This window comes from Lipotes vexillifer, unplaced genomic scaffold, assembly GCF_000442215.2.
Source record: "Lipotes vexillifer unplaced genomic scaffold, Lipotes_vexillifer_v1.1 scaffold715, whole genome shotgun sequence".
In the NCBI taxonomy this organism is placed as follows: Eukaryota; Metazoa; Chordata; class Mammalia; order Artiodactyla; family Lipotidae; genus Lipotes; species Lipotes vexillifer.
Genome location: NW_006788828.1, coordinates 24,943 through 49,514, shown reverse-complemented (window position 1 = coordinate 49,514; position 24,572 = coordinate 24,943). Strand labels below are relative to the sequence as shown.

General features: G+C 40.5%; 1 protein-coding gene across 1 annotated transcript in view; it reads right to left on the bottom strand.

Moving 5' to 3' along the window:
• LOC103069200 (sperm flagellar protein 2-like) overlaps positions 1–24,572 on the bottom strand; it is a gene marked incomplete at its 5' end in the record, with an annotated part of 72,570 nt that overhangs the window by 25,505 nt on the left and 22,493 nt on the right. The window contains 3 exons of the mRNA XM_007461849.1: positions 1,967–2,059; positions 7,345–7,527; positions 8,228–8,334. Of these exons, the coding sequence (XP_007461911.1) occupies positions 1,967–2,059; positions 7,345–7,527; positions 8,228–8,334 (383 nt within the window). The remainder of the gene's footprint in view (positions 1–1,966; positions 2,060–7,344; positions 7,528–8,227; positions 8,335–24,572) is intronic.

The window sequence follows — 24,572 nt, the reverse complement described above, 5'->3', positions numbered from 1 at the left end:
GCAGGAATTACAGTCTGTCTCTGGGACCCCTGGCGGCCCTGGATTGTAGAGAACACAGGTGACAAAGCAGGGGAGCTGGGTGTGGCCAGCTAGATCGTAGGCCAAGCGCTCTTTTTAATAGCTTGCAGAGGCCCCGGCAGGTGAAGGGATCTATTCAAGGTCCTACAGTGGGTCATGTCAGAACTGGGAGCAGAGGCCAGGGATCCTGACACTCAGAATTCCTCTTCATGGGGTGTTTTTTCCCCTGATTTGGTCTTTACTTACTCTAATTATGGCCAAAAAAGTAAACTTATTATATTGTTTTATGTTTTCCCTTTGCATCCCTTTCTTTAGCTTCTTAACCATTAACCGGTGTTTTACCATGTAGAGTTAGCGTGGTTAGCTTCTGTTTAGCTGACACTGACATCGGGCTAACTGTGTGCCAATCACTGTTCTAAAAGTACCACACATATGAACGCATGCTGCACAACACTCCCAGCAGAGAGGGATGAAAATAAAACTACAGCACAGAGAGGGTAGGTAACTCCATCAAGACCTCGCAGCTTGTCAGCCGTGGCATCTGTGCTTTTAATCCCAGTTGAAGGGCGTTGAGATTTATGAAATGCTGAGCATCCAGTCCATGGGGCAGAGAGGACACCACCCTCTTCTGTCCTCTGGACAACACACACACACACACACACACACACACATACCTGTCAACCATCCTTTGCCCTGTAAGAGCGCTTCTTTCTCAGGCTCTGTGGTCCTGCCTCTGCCCCCCACTTTGTTCCTTTCCTATGTTCACTTTCCAGCAGTTTGGGTAGCAGCAGGTGGGAGCCACACCCTTCTTTGGCATCCCAAGGCCCTTTCCGGCCTCACTGTGTCGCAGTCCTCGGGGCTGACCAACACAGGCTGTCTCCCGCCTTTAGCAGCTCTGTGAGCCATGGAAGGGCTCTGCTCTGATAAACACTTCTAACAACTTCTGGCTGAAAAGGAAGTTACTTGACATCATATTCAGACTGCTGGCTTCTTCCCAAGGAATGAAGAACCTGTTTATATTGTTGACAGATTTGTTCACAAAATCATATAGAGACACCTTCCAAAGCTTTACAGGAGAATTGAACTCAGTCCTGCAGTTTTTAAAGCAACCAACAACCAAAACAAAAAACTGCCCGTGCAACTGCCAGCCTCATGTCTTGGACATTTTTTGGTAACTCCCTGACCCCTTTCTTTCACCTGCTCTCCTGCTAGCATCTAAGAGAGATACTCAAAGAATATGCATCCAATTGAAGGGGATTGCTCACTTTCAGGTTACGACTGGAGTCATGTTCAATTTTGCACTGCAATTTTTAACTCATGGCGGGCTGAATTGATCAATCGATATACATAGTTTGCTGTCATGTCTGAATCTGCCATTCAACTTTTCTCATATTTTATTGAGCTTGGCTGTGTTGAAGTCAGAATGGTTTTCAGATTTTAAGGGCTTGCATTCTATTGTGGCCTCAGGGATAGAAGCTAATGAAAATGATAATGATGATGATGATACTTTTGATGATAATAATGATAATCTGATGGGTAGTGGGCAATACTGTAGGCAAACTATTGGAATGTTGGTCAAGTTAGTCAAAATCAAAGAGAAATGAACAAAGACATATATTGGTGAAAGTCAGTTCTTATCCAAAGCTTTTACAATTGGAAGGGCATTTAGTGAAAAGTGTGTTCAGTACCAGCTTATTTGCTAGATGAGAAGAGTGAAACCCGGAGAGCTTATGGATATTGTCTGGGATCACATAGTGAGTAAACAAGAGAAGCCTGTCTAAGATTTTGGTCCCTGATTCCCTCCAGACTCTCCTATGCTGTCGCCATAGTGAATATTAAACTCTGCACTTGGGGGATACAGCAAAGGAACCGGGAGTCGGGGTGGAGTCTAAGACTAATTACACAAGTGGGAGAAAAGACAAGAAATGAATCAATGTTATGGAATTACCTCTATAAGATGCTCCTGCCTATTGAATGGCAGAGGTTCAAGGGGATTTTCTGGAATTTTTATATCTTCATCTCCCGTAAACCACAGACCAGCCTACACAGAAAACAAAAATGAGAATCATTGAAGTTACACTGAGATGTAATTGTTCCTCTGAAAACCACAGAGATTGAAGCGATCTCTGCAGGTGTCTAGAGCAGTGGTCTCCCAAAGTAGGGTGCAGAAACCATGGGGATGCTGGAGAAAATACTAGAACTTCCATTCACATGTATTGGATCTCATTCTTTTGTAATTTTTATTTTAAAAAATTTGATAATGTATAGAATGCATTAGTGCAGTAGTACACATGAATAATTTATAAATGAAACCCCACATACTGGGGTACCTGCTGTACTGTAACTGTTGCAGCATGCAACGAAGGTGGGAGGTCGCCACCCTGGATGTTGCTTGCATAGCAGTACTTTGGAGGGGTCAGTGCCCTCCACTAGCTCATATTGCTCGTGTCCTGTTCATGTTTCTCTCTGTTCTCAGAGCCTAGTGTGGTGCTGGGGCATATTGTTGGTGCTGGAAATCTTTGCTGAGTGAGTGACTGACTGAATCAAGAGCTCAGGACCTACTTTTTAATGACAACCTTCATTCTCAGCCCATGTCTGACACTAATTACCAAATCCCTCGGTTCCCATTTGGCGATGCCTCACCCCCTCTCCCTTCCTCTCATGTCTACTGCTGCCATGCTGGTGTACAGCCTCATTGCCTCCATCACAGGCTGCTCCAGCAACCTTGGAGCTGTCTTCATTTCCAGTCTTTCTCTTATTTGTTTCAGCTCAGACCATTTGACCATATCAGTTTCCTCAAAACTTTAATCTTGTCATGTCATTCTCTGCTTAGAACCATTTCCTACTCTTGCTCTTTTGCTCACATCGTTACTCCTACCTGAGGTGACTACGTGTTCACCAATGTAAACCTACTCATCTTTCCAGACCCAGCTTAGATCACACCTCCTCAGGGAAGCCCTCTTTGATCTCTCCTCGAAACTCCAATTTGACTTGTTTACACCAGATATTTGGCATTCAGTTCATTCCTTTGGGTGTTTTCATTCATGTCTGCTACTGAACATCAGGTATTAATTCCTTGGGTTCAAAGAATGTGTCTTGCCAAGCTTAACTTTTATACATGGCAAGTACTTCATATACATAAGCATCTTGTTCCTAGGTCTTTCTCCCTTAGCATCTTCCAGAGTGACAATCTACCCTTGGCACTGCCTATTTCCAAGAACCATTGGCCAGCCTAACCTGACTCTGGCCTATGCTTGTGCCTTCTTTCCTTCGAAGAATCACCCGTGTTTTGAGAGAAGGCTGGATTGACAATAGGTAGCTTGTAAGGGGATGCAGCCCCCAGAGGTGAGGACCGGGTTTTCTTTTCATTTAGAACAGAGGAGTGCTGGCCATGCAGAAGCCTGTGAGGGAGAAGACACAGAAGCAGCTAAGGTCCAGCACAGGCTCAGGCTTTGAATGTAAGTGCCTTGCACTGACCGGGAAGAATCGTTGCCCAGTGGCCAATCTGTGGACCATAAGTACCACTCCATGGAGAATAGAGAGATGAGGAATGTAGGTAAGATTTATGCTTCAGGCCATGATGGAGTGACAAAGCTCAGAATTACCCTCCTGCCTTAAACAAACAAACAAAATGACCAATATATATGTAACATAATTTTTTCAGACGTTAGACAACAGTCAACTCAGGACAGTAATTCCTGAAATAAGGAGAATAATGAGGAGCCCAAGTATTGCTCAGGCTACAGTGTCAGGAGAGGCATCCAGATAGAGCTGGCACGTCTTGCTGGGTTGACAAGATAGATTTGGAGTTGGGGGAGGCCACGATGACTAGAATTTTCAGGGCAAAACACTAGAGATGCACTGAAAGAGAGGGTGAGCCCTAGAGATCTGTAGAAAGATCTCCTCAAGTCTTGACTGAAAGCCAACCTCTGGATGTATGTGTGGAAAATGCCAGAAGCTGGAGAAAGAACCACAGGAAAGGAGTAAGCTGAACTGTTCCTGAGTCTCACACAGGGCTGGGACTATGTTACCACCAGGGAAAATGTTACCACCCGGCAGAGTGGAAGGACCTCCTGATACACAAGGCATTGGGTAACACCCCCAGGAGGATATTGCCTTAGTAGTGGGGCTAGATTAGCCCTAAACTAAAGGTTGCTCTGGACCCACACTTATCAATCTTAATGTAACCTTGAAAGGATGAAACTGATTGCAAATAACATTACTGCATGCCCGACAATATATAAGGTATATAAAATTGGACACCCACCAATATAAAATTTATAACATCTGGCATCCTATACAAAGGAATGCAAAAAAGCCAGAAAATATAACCCATAGTCAGAAGAAACATCAATCAATAGAAACAAACACTGAAATACACAGATGATAGAATGAACAGACAAGGATGTTCATTTAGCTGTTCTAAATATATTTCATTTATTCAAGGAGACAGAGAAAAATGCATATAATGAAGAGAGAAATGAAGGATATAAAAAGACCCAACTTACAGAGATCAAAAATATATTTCAAATAAAAATACACTGGATTGTATTAATAATAGATTTGACTCTGCAAAGGAAATGATCAGTGAACTAGAAGATGGAGAAGTAGAAATGAATACAAAATAAGGTCAGAGAGGGCTTCCCTGGTGGCGCAGTGGTTGAGAGTCCGCCTGCCGATGTAGGGGACACGGATTCGTGTCCCGGTCCGCGAAGATCCCACATGCCGCGGAGCGGCTGGGCTCCGTGAGCCATGGCCGCTGAGCCTGCGCGTCCGGAGCCTGTGCTCCGCCACGGGAGAGGCCACAACAGTGAGCGGCCCGCGTACAGAATAAAAAAGGAAAAAAAAAAAAAAAGATGATATTTTAGAGATTAGGAAACTGTTTCAAAGTGTTTCACATACAAGAGGGTCACATGAGAAAGAAGAAAGAACCTAATCAGAGAACAACTTATATTTTTAAAACAGTCATCCATGAAAACGTTAGCAGTGCAAAATGTTAAACGTGAACTGTAGGTTGGGCGTACATTGGTCAAGCAAGGTTCAGTCAACCACATTTGCCCCACTGGATAATCAGGTGATTTATCCTTGAAATGTGGAAATGTCCTTTGTGGACATTTGGTCAAAGAACAAATAAAATATGGTCAAAGAATTTTAGTTTAGTTATTTTACTTTTCCTTAGCGAACAAGTGCTGCACTGTTTGGATCCTAGAACATCTGATTCATTAAGCCTATGATAACCTGCATTCTCATTGACCGAAGATGAGTTGAGAGAGTTCACCATCAAAGCATTCTGCATGAGCGTGACTAAACATCCACACGTGACAGACAGCTGCAATAGGGCTGGAGCAAAGGCAGGTGCACTTTTATGCTCACGTGGCTTAGCCCAGGTATGCAGCCGCAGCAGCTTCACAAACACTGTATCTTATTCCATTTTAGAAGCTGAGGAAAGCAGCACATCCTTAAGTGGCGGTTATGATGAACTTGCAGTTAGTCAGAAGAAAAGAAAAAAGACAAAAAGCAGAGTAGGGAGCTTATTTATTTATTTATTTTTTCCCCAGAGAACTTCATTTCAGCAATGTAGTTGTACTATTTGACTACTGTATTCGAAGGTGGCATTTTCAACAAATCATAAAATTTTACCCTAGAAGCTGTTTTGACAGTCCCATGAAAGAACGCTCTGTATGTGATGTGGAGAGCGCTGGAGATCTGTGAGTCATGTGGGGAGGTCAAGCGGGCCTCTCCAAATGGTCACCTTGTCCTGAGCCTCCTGAGGAGTGGGCGGTGGGTGCGTAAGCTGAGAGGGCAGAGCTCAGAAATCAACTGCTCCCAAAACCCAGGCAGTGTTCTGATAAGTATTTCTGAGGTTCTGTTTCATGCAGCAGCCAACTTTCTCTAAGAAATTCACACTTTTGGTGAGAGAGATTTCTGGTTTTGCTCAGCACTGTGGTACAAATTACGAACACCTAAGTTCGTCTCACGTTTGTGCAAAAAGATGTTTAAATTGACAACCTGTGTTCATTGGCACATACTGTAAAGAGTGAAGGTTGGTACATTTACGAGTGCCCACTTTTAAAAATCTTAAGCCAACAAGAAAATAGAGTAAGTTTTGCCCTGCTGTTTATGTTTTTACACAAAAAATCTCTATAAGTTGTAAGCCCAGGTCCAGGACAGTGAAAGAATTCACAAAGTGCTCTACTTGGGAAGTATATAAATTAGAGCCCAATCAGCTATGCACCTTTCTTGATCAGGCTTGAAGAACCTCTTCGATGTGGAAGTGCTATTTCCTCTGGCTCAACTGTCTAAGCGTGGGAACGTCAGGGCTGTCTATGAGCACGCCTTTCATTAATCAAGGAAGAAAAGAGAAGCAGGAAGAGATGTGATCTTTCAATGGTGAAATATACACGAGCTACAGGCGCCTAGAGATTATCACCCTGTTTCAAAATCAGCACCTTATAAACGTTTCCACCTTTCATGTCTACCAGCAATGTGAAGTGGGGAGAATTAGGATGAATTTGATTAGTAGACACAAAATAAGTCATTCAGGCCCTTCTTAGTTATGGCATTTCATTCTTCCTCCCTCCTTACTCAAGCTTCTCGGAAATGAGTTGACTGTCTTATCTTCACTTCTTAAAGACCTATTTATTCCATCAATCCTCTGCAATCTAGACGCTGTACTCTCCCAAAATTGCTCCGGTGAAGGTCAATAGTTACATCCTATCTACAAGTCCAATGGCCAGGTACCATGTTACTGGATTATCCATCACTTTACACACTTCCCTCGGGTGATCTGGTCCATTCATAACTCCAACAACCGCCTACGTGATAGTGACTGGCTTCTGCATCTGCCATATCAGATGGGACACTTCTGTCTGCATTTCCCACAGACATTTCAAACTCAACGTGTCAAAAAACATCTTATCGTTCACCACGCTTGTGACCAAAAGAAAAAAATAAAAAACCCTGTCCCTTTCCCTGTGTTCATTGTAACTGCTGTTGGTACTCCCGTAGTATTTGTTATTGGGCATTGGGCTAATTAAAAGCTCTGCAGGCGATTCTAATGTACAGCCAAGGTTAAGAACCACTTGGTAGGACAACAATGACGTTTTCTGTGATTTCTTTCAGAACCCTTAGCTCTCCAAGCAGTTCTGACTTTTTCAGACCCTTCCCTGGGGGTGGGAGCCAGACTTCTACCTGGGACTTGGACAGTGCCTGTGCTGCCTCTAGGTGCCTAGACATGGGCCATGAGACCTGGTGTTGTGAGATCAGGGAGCTTCTTAGGTCAGAAGTACTCTGGTAGGGTTAGTGCCACCAGGGGCTGGTAGTGACCTGCATATACTGCTTGAAAGTGACTGTGCCCAGGTGTTCCTCATCCACAGCCTGGAACCTCTGCAGGGTCTCCAAGAGCTCCTCCTCCAGAGGAATGGGCCAAGGCAGCGCGACTACTAACAAGAATTTCCGCCAGTCCACGAACTCCGAGTTTGTTACCAATAAAGATGTTAATTCCTGCAACTAGAAGAAAGCAGGAAATGCCATTGGAATGTTTGTATGACTCTCTTGTGACACTCTACCTGCTCGTGTTTCTTAGTAAGAGATTCTGATGAAGGAAGTAAGATTTTAGCTTGGCCAATAGGGTCAGTTCTCACTTTTGTTCCCTCAGGTTCTACCAAGCAATCCACACCAGACAGAACTTAGAGAGTGTTTTTGATTTTTGCTTCCTTGACATTTGTGGTTTTTGCTTACTGTTACACAAGGAATTAACACTTGTGACTATAGTATACTTTGTACTTTTTCAACAGAGAAGGAATAAAGATGATAATTACGAGTGTGGGAGGGCTCTACAACTTGGAGGGAAATACTCTTTAACCACTTTGTTTTCTTAAGGAACAGAATATAAGGAAAAGCAAGCACTGCCAGAATCATCTACTATTACTAGTTAGGATCACTCCATCTGGTAGTAATAGATACAAACTCACTGGCTGAGCCTCATGGTCTCTATAGTGTTTCATTGACTGTCAGCATCGTCACTTATTTTCAAATACTGAGCATGAACATACTAAGTGTCTTAACTTGTTCATTTGTTCATCCAGGTTTATTGGCTGCTACTAAATGTCGGTTACTGTGCAGGTACTGGTTATTTGAAAACTCTTGACTTATTCATTAAAGAAGAAGAATTCGCAAAGCTTGAAACCCAAACAAAATAGAAACTTACTTCGGGTTGAGTGAGGTTCATCCAACTACTAGGAAAGTTGTTTGTTCCAAGGTTCAGGGTTACCAAATCCAGCAGAACGTCAGCAAATGCTTTGTTTCCTATTATGCCTAAAATACAATGAGAAATATTTTTCCGTTTTATTATGTGATTTGTTTCTTTCACTAAAATAGAACAAATAATGGATATTTGTATAATCGCTTCATTCATTCTCTTTAAAACTTTAGCCTTTAGAGAAACAGAAGACACTTTGGAAACATAAAAATAATAATCAATTTCCTGATTTTCTCCCATGGTTGTTTCTCAGCTGAGTCAGCACGTCTTTTTCGGTGAGTAATAAATTGTTCAGACTGAGTAAGATACTGAGGCTTTATATTTTAGTTTGGAGTCTTCTTTGACCTTGTACTCAGAATACGTTGAATTTAAAAAACTACTGCAAGGGTTCCTATTTTTCAGCAGGGCACTAGAGTAAAATGTTTTGGTAAATATGGGATAAAGGTGTTTCAAACGCATGCACATCACCACTGTGATCAAGGTAACACATTTATCCTCATTTTGCTTTTTTAGATCAGAATATATTTGTTTTGGTAAATATCGGGATATTTGAATTATTAAATTACTAGATTTGAAGTGCTAATTTAGTCATCTAATTGGCTCAAACACTGTGATATATTTTATAAAAGATAACTAACCTTTTAAAGCCTTCTGCTCTTAAACACTAAACTACTTTACCTTGAGATGTTTGTTTAGTCTGTTGCTCATTTCAAATTGCATGCACATGCATTAAAAAAGAAATAGGAAAGCAAAATAAATGTATTTCCTTAAAAAATGTCTAACTCCCATAGTGTCGGTACCTTCTAGAACCAGGAGACACTCCTACATGTATTCCGGTATCTTTCAGGTCCAGAGTATATAGCTATTCTTCTTTGTTTAGGAATCAAAGGAGTGAAACAGGGGCTTCCCTGGTGGCGCAGTGGTTGAGAGTCCGCCTGCCGATGCAGGGGACACGGGTTTGTGCCCCGGTCCGGGAAGATCCCACATGCCGCGGAGCGGCTAGGCTCCTGAGACATGGCTGCCGAGCCTGCGCGCCTGGAGCCTGTGCTCCGCAACGGGAGAGGCCACAACAGTGACAGGCCCCCTCCCCTCAAAAAAGTGAAACATAGATGTAGAATCTCAAATTTTTCTTCCTATATCTAAGTTTTTAGCATTTCTAAAGTCCAACATGAACTTTACCATTTCCTCTAACCTTTAGGAAAATGTAGTAATGCTTTTAAAATTTCAGTGGTTCAAATAACATGCCCAAGTTTCAGATCTGGAAGGCAATTTTCTGGGTAGCAAGAGCAGAATCTTTCTTTCTTTGATAAGACTGGCCATCCAGCAGGTTGTTCAGAAATAAATTCTCTACCTTTTTGATCAAACCTGAGTATCCAATTTTATAGAAATGAGAATAACTTTCCCAGGTAGTGGAACTTGGTAGAATGATCTTTACATGATACTATATTGGTTTACAGACAAGTTAGAAATTAATCATTCATGATTCTCAAGATGAAACCACAAATAAACTCAATTGAAACCATGAAGAGGCTCAAAGTATTTAAAAATTCTGGTAGATACGTAAAATATTTCCACTGTCTCTAAGAGCTATGGTGCAAGCAAAGTGTAAGAAAATATTTTCAGTTCACATAGGAATTGTTTATCTGGGAACCCTAGTGTGAAATGTGAAAACTATTTTGACATTTGGCCTTGTTACTTAAATGACCAAGGCATACAATAATATGGCCTTCACATATAATGCAGTAATGGAAACAGATAAGCTTACAAATTTTGTTTATGGATCAAAAAAAATTCTCTTTCCATTTGGCCCTAAGTTAGTTACCTAATGCAACTGTCATTTAGAATTATCCAGGAAAAACGGTTAATTGTAAGCCAGGCCTAAAGGAACTCAGACCATAATTATAGTCTAGTTACCCTTAGCAGTAACTCTCAGAAAGATGACATCAAAATAATACCATTGCTTAGAAGTATATACTTCACCCAAAGAATGTGAAAGGATGTGTGAATACAGAACTAGAATTGGAAAGTCAGAGAAAAACCAATCTTTGGATTTTTGCTCTGTAGGTCTGGATGATGCCAAATGCCTTTTGTGTTTGATATGAAGACTGGTGACTTTTATTTTTAACTTTCAGGTTTTTGAAAATAGTTCTTTTTGCTATGATCAATGATGAGGTCAACATTTGTCACATTACTAATCGCTTTCGTCAAGCCTTTCTGAGTTTGATGAACAATCCGAGATAGGTCTTGTGTCACCAGTTGAAGATGGTGTTCTTGTATTCCATCAATGAATGGCTTTCCTAGGGTCAAAGTTATAAATGTCTGGAGAATCCAACTGAATTAACAGGAGATCTGTCATGCTATCAGCCTTGACCATGGCATGCGTTTGTGGCTTAGTGCCCTTCATCTGACTAAAGCCATGTTCTGCTTCAGCTGAACTTGCAAGGAGGCTCAGCGCTAGGTCCACGAGTGTTAGGATGTTCGGATACTTGTGTAAATAAACAGAATTCACAAAATCCCAGGTCAATTTGTGGATGTTCTGAAATCTAGGAGGAAAAATGAAAAATGTAAAAGATTGAGACTCCTAAGTTTTACTCCAATATTTATACATATCAACTAGGTTACTTATGCTCACCTAGCATAAATCTCTAATTTCAACATGCTCCTTTCTGTGTCTACATCATCAATTTTCACCTTGGCAGCTTCCAATACTGGTTCATAATGTGCAATCAGGATGGACACCTCTTTTTCTCCAAATTCTGCAATCCATACGCCCAACAAAACGTCACATATCTTAAAGACATGTACACAGACAATCAAAGAACAACAGATTCAGAGCCGGAGTTCATACGTTACCTTGATTTATCTTTGCTGGCCACAGTTTAAAGCTCCCAATCGTGGCTGTCTTCACCACATCTTGGTTGACATCTCTGAAACAGCCTCGCAGCCTCTTGATAAGATGTGTTAAAACCATGTTTCTTACATCAGAAATGTTTCACTTTCCTGCGAGGAGGCAGTTACCCTGAAAGTGTGTGACTGAATCCACTGGGCGTTCTTTTGGCCCTGGTTTGGGGAGGGGAAAAAAAAAATTCCCCCAAGTAGACAATTATGTGCAAAAGCACCTAGCAAATGGTTTCCCAAGTCCATCTGTCTGGATGGATAGACTCTCAGATCATCCCGGACTCCTCACCTTGTCTGATATATTCTGAGCATTTCCAGTGTTGACTCTAGGGTGGCAAATATATCAGCAATTGAAGAGTTTCTGTTCTGATTGACGCGGGACAGAATGCTGAGGACATCAGTGACATCCAGCAAGAAGTGGACAAATTTAACAATGTCTGTCTGCAGGGGGGACTCTACAAGGTCTTTGGCTTTCTGATGATTGGTGTCACTTCTGCCTTCCCTTGTCTGTAACATGGGCTAGGAAAAAACAGTGGTTTATCTTTCTCAAAATTATTATTTCAAATGACTCAGTAAAAGTATTCTTTTTATTCTGAAAAAACTAAAATAGTACAGTATTTCAAAATTACTTACCGAATGCAGCTGCTGGACAATTGATATCCTTTGAGAAGATTCTGGAGGGAGGCCTGTAATCCTTGAAGCCACCTCCGGCCTCCTACTTGAGAAGGTATCACAGGTCGAAGGTGAAGGCCTTTGAAAGTACCAGAGTACTCTTATGAACAGAATTGTGATAGAAGTGGTAAGTGCTGCAGAGAAGGTCTCTGACATCGTTGTACAGGGGAACGCTCTGGAACGCCGCTTTGTAAGATACCTCGAGATGATGCACAGAGCAACACACAGTCGGCACATGTGGCTGGATTTCTCTTAAAAGCAGGGCCACCTCGCTGCCGTCTTCTCGCTCTGAGCCAGGGGCACCATCACGTGCGAAACCAACCAGTTTCTTTGCCCAGTCTTGGTTCGATAGTCGAAGTTGAAGATTTCTGTCTAGAGTGTTCTCAGGGGCATGTTTTATTGCCAGAGGTCCCTTCTTTCCCCCTGTCTGTACCCCAACGATTTGACAGTGTCCTTTCCCTGCGCACGCTCACTGCTTGTACACAAGGTCAGCTTCCTCGATTGAACTGTCTGTGATCCCATCGCTGAGGATGGAGAAAAACTTACTTTTTTCTAATTTCTCTCTTAGAGTTCTCTGTTCTACTTCAGCAATAAACTATGTAAATCTTCTGGCCGATTTGTTCGTTCTGAATACCGGGCCAGTATCATCACCCTTCATATCATCCAACGAGCACATCCAGATAAAATCTTTGAGGGGACGTCCGGTCTTGGCGATGGTGTGGCAGGATGGGAACAAGTTCTCCACCCTCCTGAGGGTGACCTTGCTCATGGTCATCACCATCAGCTCCGTGGTGGTTTTGCTCCCTGGGGAACCACTTGTCACTTCCACGAGGGAAGCCTTGGTGTGAGCCTGGCTGAGATGGTGCGCATTGAGAAATTCAGTCCGGAAGGTGTTGGTGCCATAAAAAAAACTCACTTGGTTTCTCTTCGACTTCACTCCATGTTTACGTCACAGGCCACAGAACATAAGATCTAGTATCTCATCATATACAAGCCAAGGCTATTTTTAAGACAAGTTTTCAAAAATTGATTGTTCCTCTTTGGGAGGTTACGGTCAAGCTTCTGAGGACTTTTCTGCTTTTTGGTGACTCGACTCACAACATCTGGAGAATCCCTGCCTTTAAAATAACTCCATGTGGTTATTTTAAGTAATCACCAATGCCTACCCACAGTTTTGCTTAATCCCTGTGCCCCCTACACTTGCTCATTATTCCTGGAACAATCTTAGTGAGTGCTTACTACTTAGCAGGCATTTTGGTTAGTATGCCAAGTGCTTTACATCATTTAATCGTCATCACCCAGTAGCCCTATTTTATAGTTAAGAAAGTAGGCCAACTACTAGTATCCATCAACATTTTATGGGTCAGAAACCTAGGGCACAGAGAGGTTAATTAATTTGTCCAATGTCACAGTGGTCATATGTGGTGAAGCTGGCGGTCGCTAGCAGGCAGTCTTACCCTCCACGTTTACACACTTCATATTACAGTTTTCTCCTATGGGCAAAGGGTGCTATGGTCTCCTTCCCCCTAGAATTCGTTTCTCCAGGCAAGAGAGGGGCACAGCATTTTGCTGTCATTTCCTTCCCGAGTTGAAAGACAAGAATCACAGGACATGCAGGGCAGTGTGTCTATAGGATTTGCTTTGGACGCCTCTCCCCTCCTGCCTCAGCCCCGTCTTCCCTGGCAGCGGTAGGGCCAACTTACTACAAGAAGGGCATCCTTCCAGGATGGTTTTGAGGGACGATGAGACTGTTTCTGAGAGTGGCAGATGGCTACTGTCTCCCCCAAAAGCCTCAAATAACCAAGAGGCAGGGGTAAGCGTACCTGGCTTGTTCCCTGAACGGAGTAACTAGAAAGCTCTGTGGGTTTTCCTAGGCTTAGCATCTCTGAGAAAATTCTAAAACTATGATACTATATATCTGCAGGTAAGTAAGCCCCCTATTTTGGTCTGAAAGGTAGTTAAGTTAGTCTGACATTTACACAAATCAAGAAAGACAGAAAGATTTCTGAGAAAAGGTACGATAAGAAAGGACTGACGCTATTGACAGGAATAGCTCACCAGGTGGCAAAATCTAGGGATCAGAGCAGAAAGCAGTGTGGCCCCCAGGTGCCCTGTGGTTTTCTCAGCGGGTAAACTCCTTCCGCTTGCTTAAATTCAGATCACAGAAATATGTCATGCAACTTCCAAATCTCAATGTAGATTCCATTTTCCCCGGTGCCTGGAATACTCCGCCCCTGTTTTGCTTCCTGGAAAGTTCTATCCAAAAGTTTCCCATGGGCTACAGCCTTTGCTGACCCACACAGACAGCAACAACTATTTCCTCCTTGAATTCCTGTAAAAACCAGGTAGCTGGATGATCTAGCCTGGCCAGTACAGCCTAGACTTCCTGAATTGGTGCCCTGTCTCTGAGACCAGTCACTGATTCTAAGGGTCTCTAAGAGGAATTTGAAGGAGGGACCCTTGTCAGTTTTTAGAACCAAGTTATAGGCCTTGAACAACTAAATGCTGCATCTCTTGAAGAAGGAGTGAGGGTACAGAATTTGCTGGATGGTGTTCTCTCCTGATAGCCTCTCAGCAGAAGCCAAAATAGCTATGAACTGAACCTCTATAGACATTACATAAAGTACTGATGGGCTTACAAGGAAAAAGAGTTCTTATGGTTTAAGTGGGGACTTTGGAACACTGCAAAAGTGTTCTAGTTTCAACAGACTCCAAATTGCTTCCCTTGGAGAAAGACTGTTTTCCTGATGTGCTGACACTTGATGTCTGGGACAAGATGTACCTACCCAGAGCTTACTGCAGTACACAAAATGAGGGTTTTTGTTTTGGATGTTTACAGTCCGCAGGGAGCCACATACCTCATGGTTCAATTCCACCAGGTATTGTGGTTTTTTTCTGAAATTGCTCTGGGGTAATGCTGCAGGTGCCTACTAGGGTATGTGCATCTTCAGGATACCGAGCTCACATTTTGGATAATAATAAGCACAGTTTGTATCAATACTGTATAATGTTACATATTATATAATAATGTAATATTACTGTAATTATATAATTAAGTGATAATGGCTTATATCACACTTAAATTGCACATTCAATGCACCAGACGCTTTTAAAGCACTTTACATACATTAATTACTCTAATGGTCACAACAATCCCATGAAATACCCCATTTTCCAGATGAGGAAAGTGTGACAAAAAGAGGTTAAATAACTTGCCCAAGGTCATACTACAGTCATTTGACAAGAGGGGGATTTGAAAAGAGCTATCTGACTCTTACTCATGGATGGGTCTTCCTCATCCAGCCATGGGCAAGAAGTGTATTAACGTGGAAATGCTAGTATGGGGGCTCATACATAGGGCCTAGCACCATGCCGATATTGGCTACTGTCATAATTCTGAAAATACTCACTAAATCCCTTCTATGCTGGGACTATGCTCATGGGAATGATTCTTGGGGCAGTGAGTGGAAAGAACGTCTTGGTGATTTAGGCTCTCTCTTACTTAAGCTGCTTCTAAAATTCTAAAGTATAGATCTGTGCTGGGTGGTAAGAAACATGCTAAGCATGTTAAATTGTTTCATTACATTTTGCATAATCTTGTGTGATTACCACATATAAGGTCAGTTTTTATGGCATATTTGTGACAATCAACAAATGGTATTTTATGTCTAATTACTGCCTCTTCCAAAGGAGATTTAGAATCATGACAAACGGCAGAATTTGACAAGGAAAGGAGTGCTGAATATAAGCACTCCTTATATACTATATTTGACAGTATATGACACATTTTTAATTTTCCACTGTTTTCAGTAAGGACTATCTTAATGAAGACTTAATTTTCATATGGGTAACCAGTACTCAGTGAAAACTCCTTAAGCTTTACTTCTTTCCATTAATACCTTTTATTTTTGAATTTTATTTTATTTTATACAGCGCAGGTTCTTATTAGTTATCTATTTTATACATATTAGTGTATATATGTCAATCCCAATCTCCCAGTTCATCCCCCCACCAACCCCCACCCCCACCTTTCCCCCCTTGGTGTCCATACGTTTGTTCTCTACATCTGTGTCTCTATTTCTGCCTTGCAAAACGATTCATCTGTACCATTTTTATAGATTCCACATATATGCATTAATATACGATATTTATTTTTCTCTTTCTGCCTTATTTCCCTCTGTATGACAGTCTCTAGGTCCATCCATGTCTCTACAAATGACTCAGTTTCGTTCCTTTTTATGGCTGAGTAATATTCCAGATGTACCACATCTTCTTTACCCATTCGTCTGTTGATGGGCATTTAGATTGCTTCCATGACCTGGCTATTGCAAATAGTGCTGCAATGAACATTTGGTGCATGTGTCTTTTATTTTTTCTTTTTCAGTGTGATGCTATTTACTTCTTCTTTTTTTTTTTAAATCTTTATTGGAGTATAATTGCTTTACAAAGGTGTGTTAGTTTCTGCTGTATAACAAAGTGAACCAGCTATACATATATATATAGCCCCATATCTCCTCTCTCTTGCATCTCCCTCCCACCTTCCCTATCCCACCCCTCTAGGTGGACACAAAACACCAAGCTGATCTCCCTGTGCTATGTGGCTGCTTCCCACTAGCTATCTATTTTACATTTGGTAGTGTATATATGTCCATGCCACTCTCTCACTGCTTCACAGCTTACCCTTCCCCCTCCCCGTGTCCTCAAGTCCATTCTCTATGTCTGTGTCTTTATTTCTGTCCTGCCCCTAGGTTCTTCAGAACCTTTTTTTTTTTTTTTTTAGATTCCATATATTTGTTTAGCATAAAGTATTTGTTTTTCTCTTTCTGACTTACTTCACTCTGTATGACAGTCTCTAGGTCCATCCAACTCACTACAAATAACTCAATTTTGTTTCTTTTTATGGCTGAGTAATATTCCATCGTACATATGTGCCACATCTTCTTTATCCATTCATCTGTTGATGGACACTTAGGTTACTTCCATGTCCTGGATATTGTAAATAGAGCTGCAATGAATATTGTGGTACATGACTCTTTTTGAATTATGGTTTTCTCAGGGTATATGCCCAGTAGTGGGATTGCTGGGTCATATGGTAGTTCTATTTTTCGTTTTTTTTGTTTGTTTTTTTTGTGGTACACGGACCTCTCACTGTTGTGGCCTCTCCCACTGAGGAGCACAGGCTCTGGATGCACAGGCTCAGCGGCCATGGCTCACAGGCCTAGCCACTCCGCAGCATGTGGGATCCTCCCAGACCAGGGCACGAACCCGCGTCCCCTGCATCGGCAGGCGGACTCTCAACCACTGTGCCAGCAGGGAAGCCCCTATTTTTCATTTTTTAAGGAACCTCCATACTGTTCTCCATAGTGGCTGTATCAATTTACATTCCCACCAACAGTGCAAGAGGGTTCCCTTTTCTCCACACCTTCTTCAGCATTTATTGTTTACAGATTTTTTGATGATGGGTATTCTGACTGGTGTAAGGTAATACCTCATTGTAGTTTTGATTTGCATTTGTCTAGTGATTAGTGATGTTGAGCATCCTTTCATGTGTTTGTTGGCAATCTGTATATCTTCTTTGGAGAAATGTCTATGTAGGTCTTCTGCCCATTTTTGGATTGGGTTGTTTGTTTTTTGATATTGAACTGTATGAGCTGCTTGTATATTTTGAAGATTAATCCTTTGTCAGTTGCTTCATTTGAAAATATTTTCTCCCATTCTGAGGGTTGTCTTTTTGTCTTGGTTATAGTTTCCTTTGTTGTGCAAAAGTTTTTAAGTTTCATTAGGTCCCATTTGTTTATTTTTGTTTTTATTTCCATTACTCTAGGAGGTGGGTTGAAAAAGATCTTGCTGAGATTTATGTCAAACAGTGTTCTTCCTATGTTTTCCTCTAACAGTTTTATAGTGTCCAGTTTAGGTCTTTAATCCATTTTGAGTTTATTTTTGTGTGTGGTGTTAGGGAGTGTTTTAATTACATTCTTTTACATGTAGCTGTCCAGTATTCCCAGCACCACTTATTGAAGAGACTATCTTTTCTGCATTGTATATTCTTGTCTCCCTTGTCATAGATTAGTTGACCATAGGTGCATGGGTTTATCTCTGGGCTTTCTATCCTGTTCCATTGATCTATATTTCTGTTTTTGTGCCAGTACCATATTGTCTTGATTACTTTAGCTTTGTAGTATAGTCTGAAGTCAGGGAGTCTGATTCCTCCAGCTCTGTTTCTTTCCAAGACTGCTTTGGCTATTCGGCTTCTTTTGTGTCTCCATACAAATTTTAAGATTTTTCATTCTAGTTCTGTAAAAAATGCCATTGGGAATTTGTTAGGGATTGCATTGATCTGTAGAGTGCTTTGGGTAGTATAGTCATTTTCACAATATTGATTCTTCCAATCCAAGAACATGGTATATCTCTCCCTCTGTTTGAGTCATCTTTGATTTCTTTCATCAGTGTCTTATAGTTTTCTGAATACAGGTCTTTTACCTCCTTAGGTAGGTTTATTCCTATGTATTTTATTCTTTTGGTTGCAATGGTGAATAACATGTTTTCCTTAATTTCTCTTTCTGATCTTTCATTGTTAGTGTATAGGAATGCAAGTGATTTTTGTGCATTAATTTTGTATCCTGCAATTTTACCCAATTGATTGATTAGCTCTACTAGTTTTCTGGTGGCATCTTTAGGATTATCTATGTATAGTATCATGTCATCTGCAAACAGTGATGGTTTTACTTCTTCTTTTCCAATTTGTATTCCTTTTATTTCTTTTTCTTCTCTGATTGCTGTGGCTAGGACTTCCAAAACTATGTTGAATAAGAGTGGCGAGCATGGGCATCCTTGTCTTGTTCCTGACCTTAGAGGAAATGCTTTTACTTTTTCACTATTGAGAATGATGTTTGCTCTGGGTTTGTTGTATATGACATTTATTATGAAGTAGGGTCCCTCTATGCCCACTTTCTGGAGAGTTTTTATCATAAATGGGTGTTGAATTTTGTCAAAAGCTTTTTCTGCATCTATTGAGATGATCATATGGTTTTCACTCTTCAGTTTGTTAATATGGTGTATCACATGGATTGATTTGCATATATTGAAGAATCCTTGCATCGCTGGGATAAGTCCCACTTGATTATTGTGTATGACCCTTTTAATGTGCTTTTGGATTCTGTTTGCTAATATTTTGTTGAGGATTTTTGCATCTATATTCATCAGTGATATTGGTCTGTAATTTTCTTTTTTTGTAGTTTCTTTGTCTGGTTTTGGTATCAGGGTGATGGTGGCCTTGTAGAATGAGTTTGGGAGTATTCCTTCCTCTGCAATTTTTTGGAAGAGTTTGAGAAGGATGGGTGTTAGCTCTTCTCTAAATGTTTGATAGAATTCACCTGTGAAGCCATCTGGTCCTGGACTTTTGTTTGTTGGAAGATTTTAAGTCACAGTTTCAATTTCATTACTTGTGATTGGCCTGTTCATATTTTCTATTTCTTCCTGGTTCAGTCTTGGGAGGTTATACTTTTCTAAGAATTTGTTCATTTCTTTCAGGTTGTCATTTTATTGGCATAGAGTTGCTTGTAGTAGTCCCTTAGGATGCTTTGTATTTCTGCAGTGTCTGTTGTAACTTCTTTTTCATTTCTAATTTTATTGATTTGAGTCCTCTCCCTCTTTTTCTTGATAAGTCTGGCTAAAGGTTTATAAATTTTGTTTATCTTCTCAAAGAACCAGCCTTTAGTTTTATTGATCTTTGCTACTGTTTTCTTTGTTTCTATTTTATTTATTTCTGCTCTGATCTTTATGATTTCTTTCCTTCTACTAACTTTGAGTTTTATTTGTTCTTCTTTCTCTAGTTCCTTTAGGTGTAATGTTAGATTGTTTATTTGAGATTTTTCTTGTTTCTTGAGGTAGGATTGTAGTGCTATAAATTTCCCTCTTAGAACTGCTTTTGCTGCATCCCATAGGTTTTGGATCATCGTGTTTTCATTGTCATTTGTCTCTACATATTTTTTTATCTCCTCTTTGATTTCTTCAGTGATCTCTTGGTTATTTAGAAGTGCATTGTTTACCTTCCATGTGTTTGTGTTTTTTACATTTTTTCCCTGTAATTTATTTCTAATATCATAGTGTTGTGGTCAGAAAAGATGCTTGATATGATTTTACTTTTATTAAATTTACTGAGGCTTGATTTGTGATCCAAGATATGATCTATCTTAGAGAATGTTCCATGTGCACTTGAGAAGAAAGTGTAATCTGCTGTTTTTGGATGGAATGTCCTATAAATATCAATTAAATCTATCTGGTCTATTGTGTCATTTAAAGCTTTTGTTTCCTTTTTAATTTTCTGTCTGGATGATCTGTCCATTGGTGTAAGTGAGATGTTAAAGTCCCCCACTATTATTGCGTTACTGTCGATTTCCTCTTTTATAGCTGTTGGTATTTGCCTTATGTATTAAGGTGCTCCTATGTTGGGTGCATATATATTTATAATTGTTATATCTTCTTCTTGGATTGATCCCTTGATCATTATATAGTGTCCTTCCTTGTCTCTTGTAACGTTCTTTATTTTTAAGTCTATTTTACCTGATATGAGTATTGCTACTCTAGCTTTCTTTTGATTTCCATTTGCATGGAATATTCCATTCCCTCACTTTCAGTCAGTATGTGTCCCTAGGTCTGAAGTGGGTCTCTTGGAGACAGCCTATATATGGGTCTTGTCTTTGTATCCATTCAGAAAGCCTGTGTCATTTGGTTGGAGCATTTAATCCATTCACATTTAAGGTAATTATTGGTATGTATGTTCCTATTACCATTTTCTTAATAGTTATGGTTTTGGTTTTGTGGGTCCCTTTCTTCCCTTGTGTTTCCCACTTAGAGAAGTTCCTGTAGCATTTGTTGTAGAGCTGGTTTGGTGGTGCTGAATTCTCTTAGCTTTTGCTTGCCTGTAAAGCTTTTGATTTCTCTGTCGAATCTGAATGAGATCCTTGCTGGGTAGAGAAATCTTGGTTGTAGGTTATTTCCTTTCATCACTTTAAATATATTGTGCCACTCCCTCTGTCCTGTAGAGTTTCTGCTGAGAAATCAGCTGTTAATCTTATGGGAGTTCCCTTGTATGTTATTTGTCATTTTTCCCTTGTTGCTTTTAATAATTTTTATTTGTCTTTAATTTTTGTCAATTTGATTACTATGTGTCTTGGCATGTTTCTCCTTGGGTTTGTCCTGCCTGAGACTCTCTGTGCTTCCTGGACTTGGGTGGCTATTTTCTTTCCCATGTTAGGGAAGTTTTCAACTATAATCTATTCAAATATTTTCTCGGGTCCTTTCTCTCTCTCTTCTCCTTCTGGGATCCCTATAATGTGAATGTTGGTGCGTTTAATGTTGTCCCAGAAGTCTCTTAGGCTGTCTCCATTTCTTTTCATTCTTTTTTCTTTATACTCTTCCACAGCAGTGAATTCCTCAATTCTGTCTTCCAGGTCACTCATCCGTTCTTCTGTCTCAGTTATTCTACTATTGAGTCCTTCTAATGTATTTTTCATTTTAGTTATTGTATTGTTTATATTTGTTTGTTCTTTAATTCTTCTAGGTGTTTGTTCTTTAATTCTAGGTCTAGGTCTTTGTTAAACATGTCTTGCATCTTCTTGATCTTTGCCTCCATTCTTTTTCCAAGGTCCTTAATCATCTTCACTACCATTATTCTGAATTCTTTTTCTGGAAGGTTGCCTATCTCCACTTCATTTAATTGTTTTTCTTGGTTTTTTTCTTATTCCTTCATCTGGTACATAGTCCTCTGCCTTTTCATTTTGTCTCTCTTTCTGTGACTGTGGTTTTTGTTCCACAAGCTGCAGGACTGTAGTTCTTCTTGCTTCTGCTATCTGCCCTCTGGTGGATGAGGCTATCTAAGAGGCTTGTGCAGCTTCCTGATGAGAGGGACTGGTGGTGGGTAGAGCCGGGTGTTGCTCTGGTGGGCAGAGCTCAGAAAAACTTTAATCCACTTGTCTGCTGATGGGTGGGGCTGAGTTCCCTCCCTGTTGGTTGTTTGGCCTGAGGCAACCCAGCACTGGAGGCTACAGGATATTTGGTGGGGCTAATGGTGGACTCTGGGAGGGCTTACGCCAAGGAGTACTTCCTAGAGTCTCTGCTACCAGTGTCCTTGTCCCCGCAGTGAGCCACAGCCACCCCCCACCTCTGCAGGACACCCACCAAAACTAGCAGGTAGGTCTGGTTCAGTCTCCTATGGGGTCACTGCTCCTTCCCCCTGGTTCCTGATGTGCACATTACTTTGTGTGTGCCCTCCAAGAGTGGAGTCTCTGTTTCCCCCAGTCCTATAATCGAAGGACTATAATCAAATCCCACTAGCCTTCAAAGTCTGGTTCTCTGGAAATTCCTCCTCCTGCTGCCGGACCTCCAGGTTGGGAAGCCTGATGTGGGGCTCAGAACATTCACTCCAGTGGGTGGACTTCTGTGGTATAACTGTTCTCCAGTTTGTGAGTCACCCGCCCAGCAGTTATGGGATTTGAGTTTTTTTGTGATTGTGCCCCTCCTACCATCTCACTGCAGCTTCTCCTTTGTCTTTGGATGTGGGGTATGTTTTTTGGTGAGTTCCAGTGTCTTCCTGTCAATGACTGTTCAGCAGTTAGTTGTGATTCCGGTGCTCTCACAAGATGGAGTGAATCCATGTCCTTCTACTCTACCATCTTGAACCAATCTTCTCCATTAATATCTTGATACTAGTTACTCACAAGTATGTATTCAGTCATTTGTTTTAATGAAAGATTATTCATTTCTCTGAATAATTTTGTTTATGTAGCATAATTAAAGGGAGCAAAATATAACTAAATCGCATTGATACTCCTTGTAAATTTGCTAAAAAGAAAATCTTACTTTGGGCTTAGTATCATGATTGTTATATGCAAATATGTATGTTGTTTCCTAGAAAAAAATTCATCTATTAACCATATTTTAATATATTTTAGTGAGCTTGAAGTTTGCATCTTAAATATCATAGGTTAAATTGAAATATGTGAAACAGTGTAAGAAAATGCTCACATTTCTTGGCTTAGAAATAACAGCAATTTTCAAGTTCAAGCAGGAAGTTCTATAGGATTCCACATTTAGAAATGTACTACTTGCAGCCAGTTGCTCTATACTTTCAAAATTGTTATTACTTCAACTAAGATCGTCTTTTGAAATTGTAGATCTCTAGGGTAAATACCATGGGATATATTGTAAAAGATTGTTTTCTAATTCTTGGAAGGCATATGACAAACACTTCATGTAAAAGATGGATTGGTGTGTATCCTTTAACAAGAATGAATAAGAAAGACTCAAGTCAAAGGATGTTTTTGGGGCCAGGGAAACTGGGAGAAGGAGTGAGTGGCAATCATTGGGCTTCCTCAGGGAGGGGTAACATTAACATTTGCTGCCTGACTTCTAAGATGTCATCAGAGAACCTCTAATTCTGTGACTCTGGGATCCAGAAAATGGAATGATTATTACTTTGCCTTCCCTTTATACATTAGAAAAATGATGACAATGAATATTATTTCTATTGATAGATCCCCTGATACTGTGCTAAGTATTTTACATGTATTTAAAAAGTGCCATATGCAATATATATATTTTCAAATAGTATAACTGAGCCAATAACAAAGAAAAGGGTTTAAACTCTTTGCTTATACATCGTAACTCATTTTGTACTATCAAGATCCCCAAATCCCACAATATTGTATAGCTTTCCCAATTCTGTGTTAATTACAACAATTATTCTTAAATCTGGATGATTCTCTAGCTTGGGTGGCTGGAGGTGGTTCCCCAGACAGAGCTGACCTCTGCATCTGTTTTCCTGCAGTTCATGCAACTGGGGAGGGAGAAGCAGAGAGGTCCCTGACCCTTCCTCAAACATCCATACTCAAGCCGCAAACCTACACATTTTCTGGTGGCCGTTCCCCCAACTTTAAATATCCTCTGTATCCTTGACATCCAGTCACTCTTTACTTCTTTCAATTCCTCCCTCAGAGGTGTTTTTCCACACAATTTTCCTGACCAACCTCATTGCACACTGATTCGCCTTTGCTTTGCATTCTTGAGCACTTTTATCAAGTTCAGATTCTGTTCCAGAGGAGCACCTAGATAGAAGTTTATACTTTCTTCTTCTTTGCTTGCCTCTTCAAATCACACTCTAAGTCCCTGGGGCAAGTGGTTTTCCTTTTACACCTACTTTTAAAATATATATATACATAATTATCACCCTTCTCCTTTACCTCCCTTTCTTTCTCCTCCCTTCCTTCCTCTTCCTACCATACTTTGAAAGCCGTTGTATGCTACCAAACTCTGAAAATAGATAAATGTATCAGTTGACATCTTTTAGTCTCAACGGTTTCTAGAGTTAATCTTCTAAGACATACGTATGTCAAGTTATAGCTGATATTTGTAATTTATGTTTAAACTTTTAGTTGAAATTCAAACTATGATTTTGAGGTTGGACCCAAGAATGTATTACGATTATCTCCATGAATACTAAGGTCCTTTCTGAGTGGTTGATAATTTTCCACCTACTCAAATGCTCACCGAAACTTTTAATTTTGACCAGCTTCTAGTCACCCTAGTTTAGGATTAAAGCAAATTATACTTCATATACTTTTTCTTATTTTATATGTAAACAATATGCATAAAATGAAGAGCAAAAGCAACTTTGAAGAGGGAAATACATAATAAAAAGACACTGTAAGCCCACACAAAGGGAAAG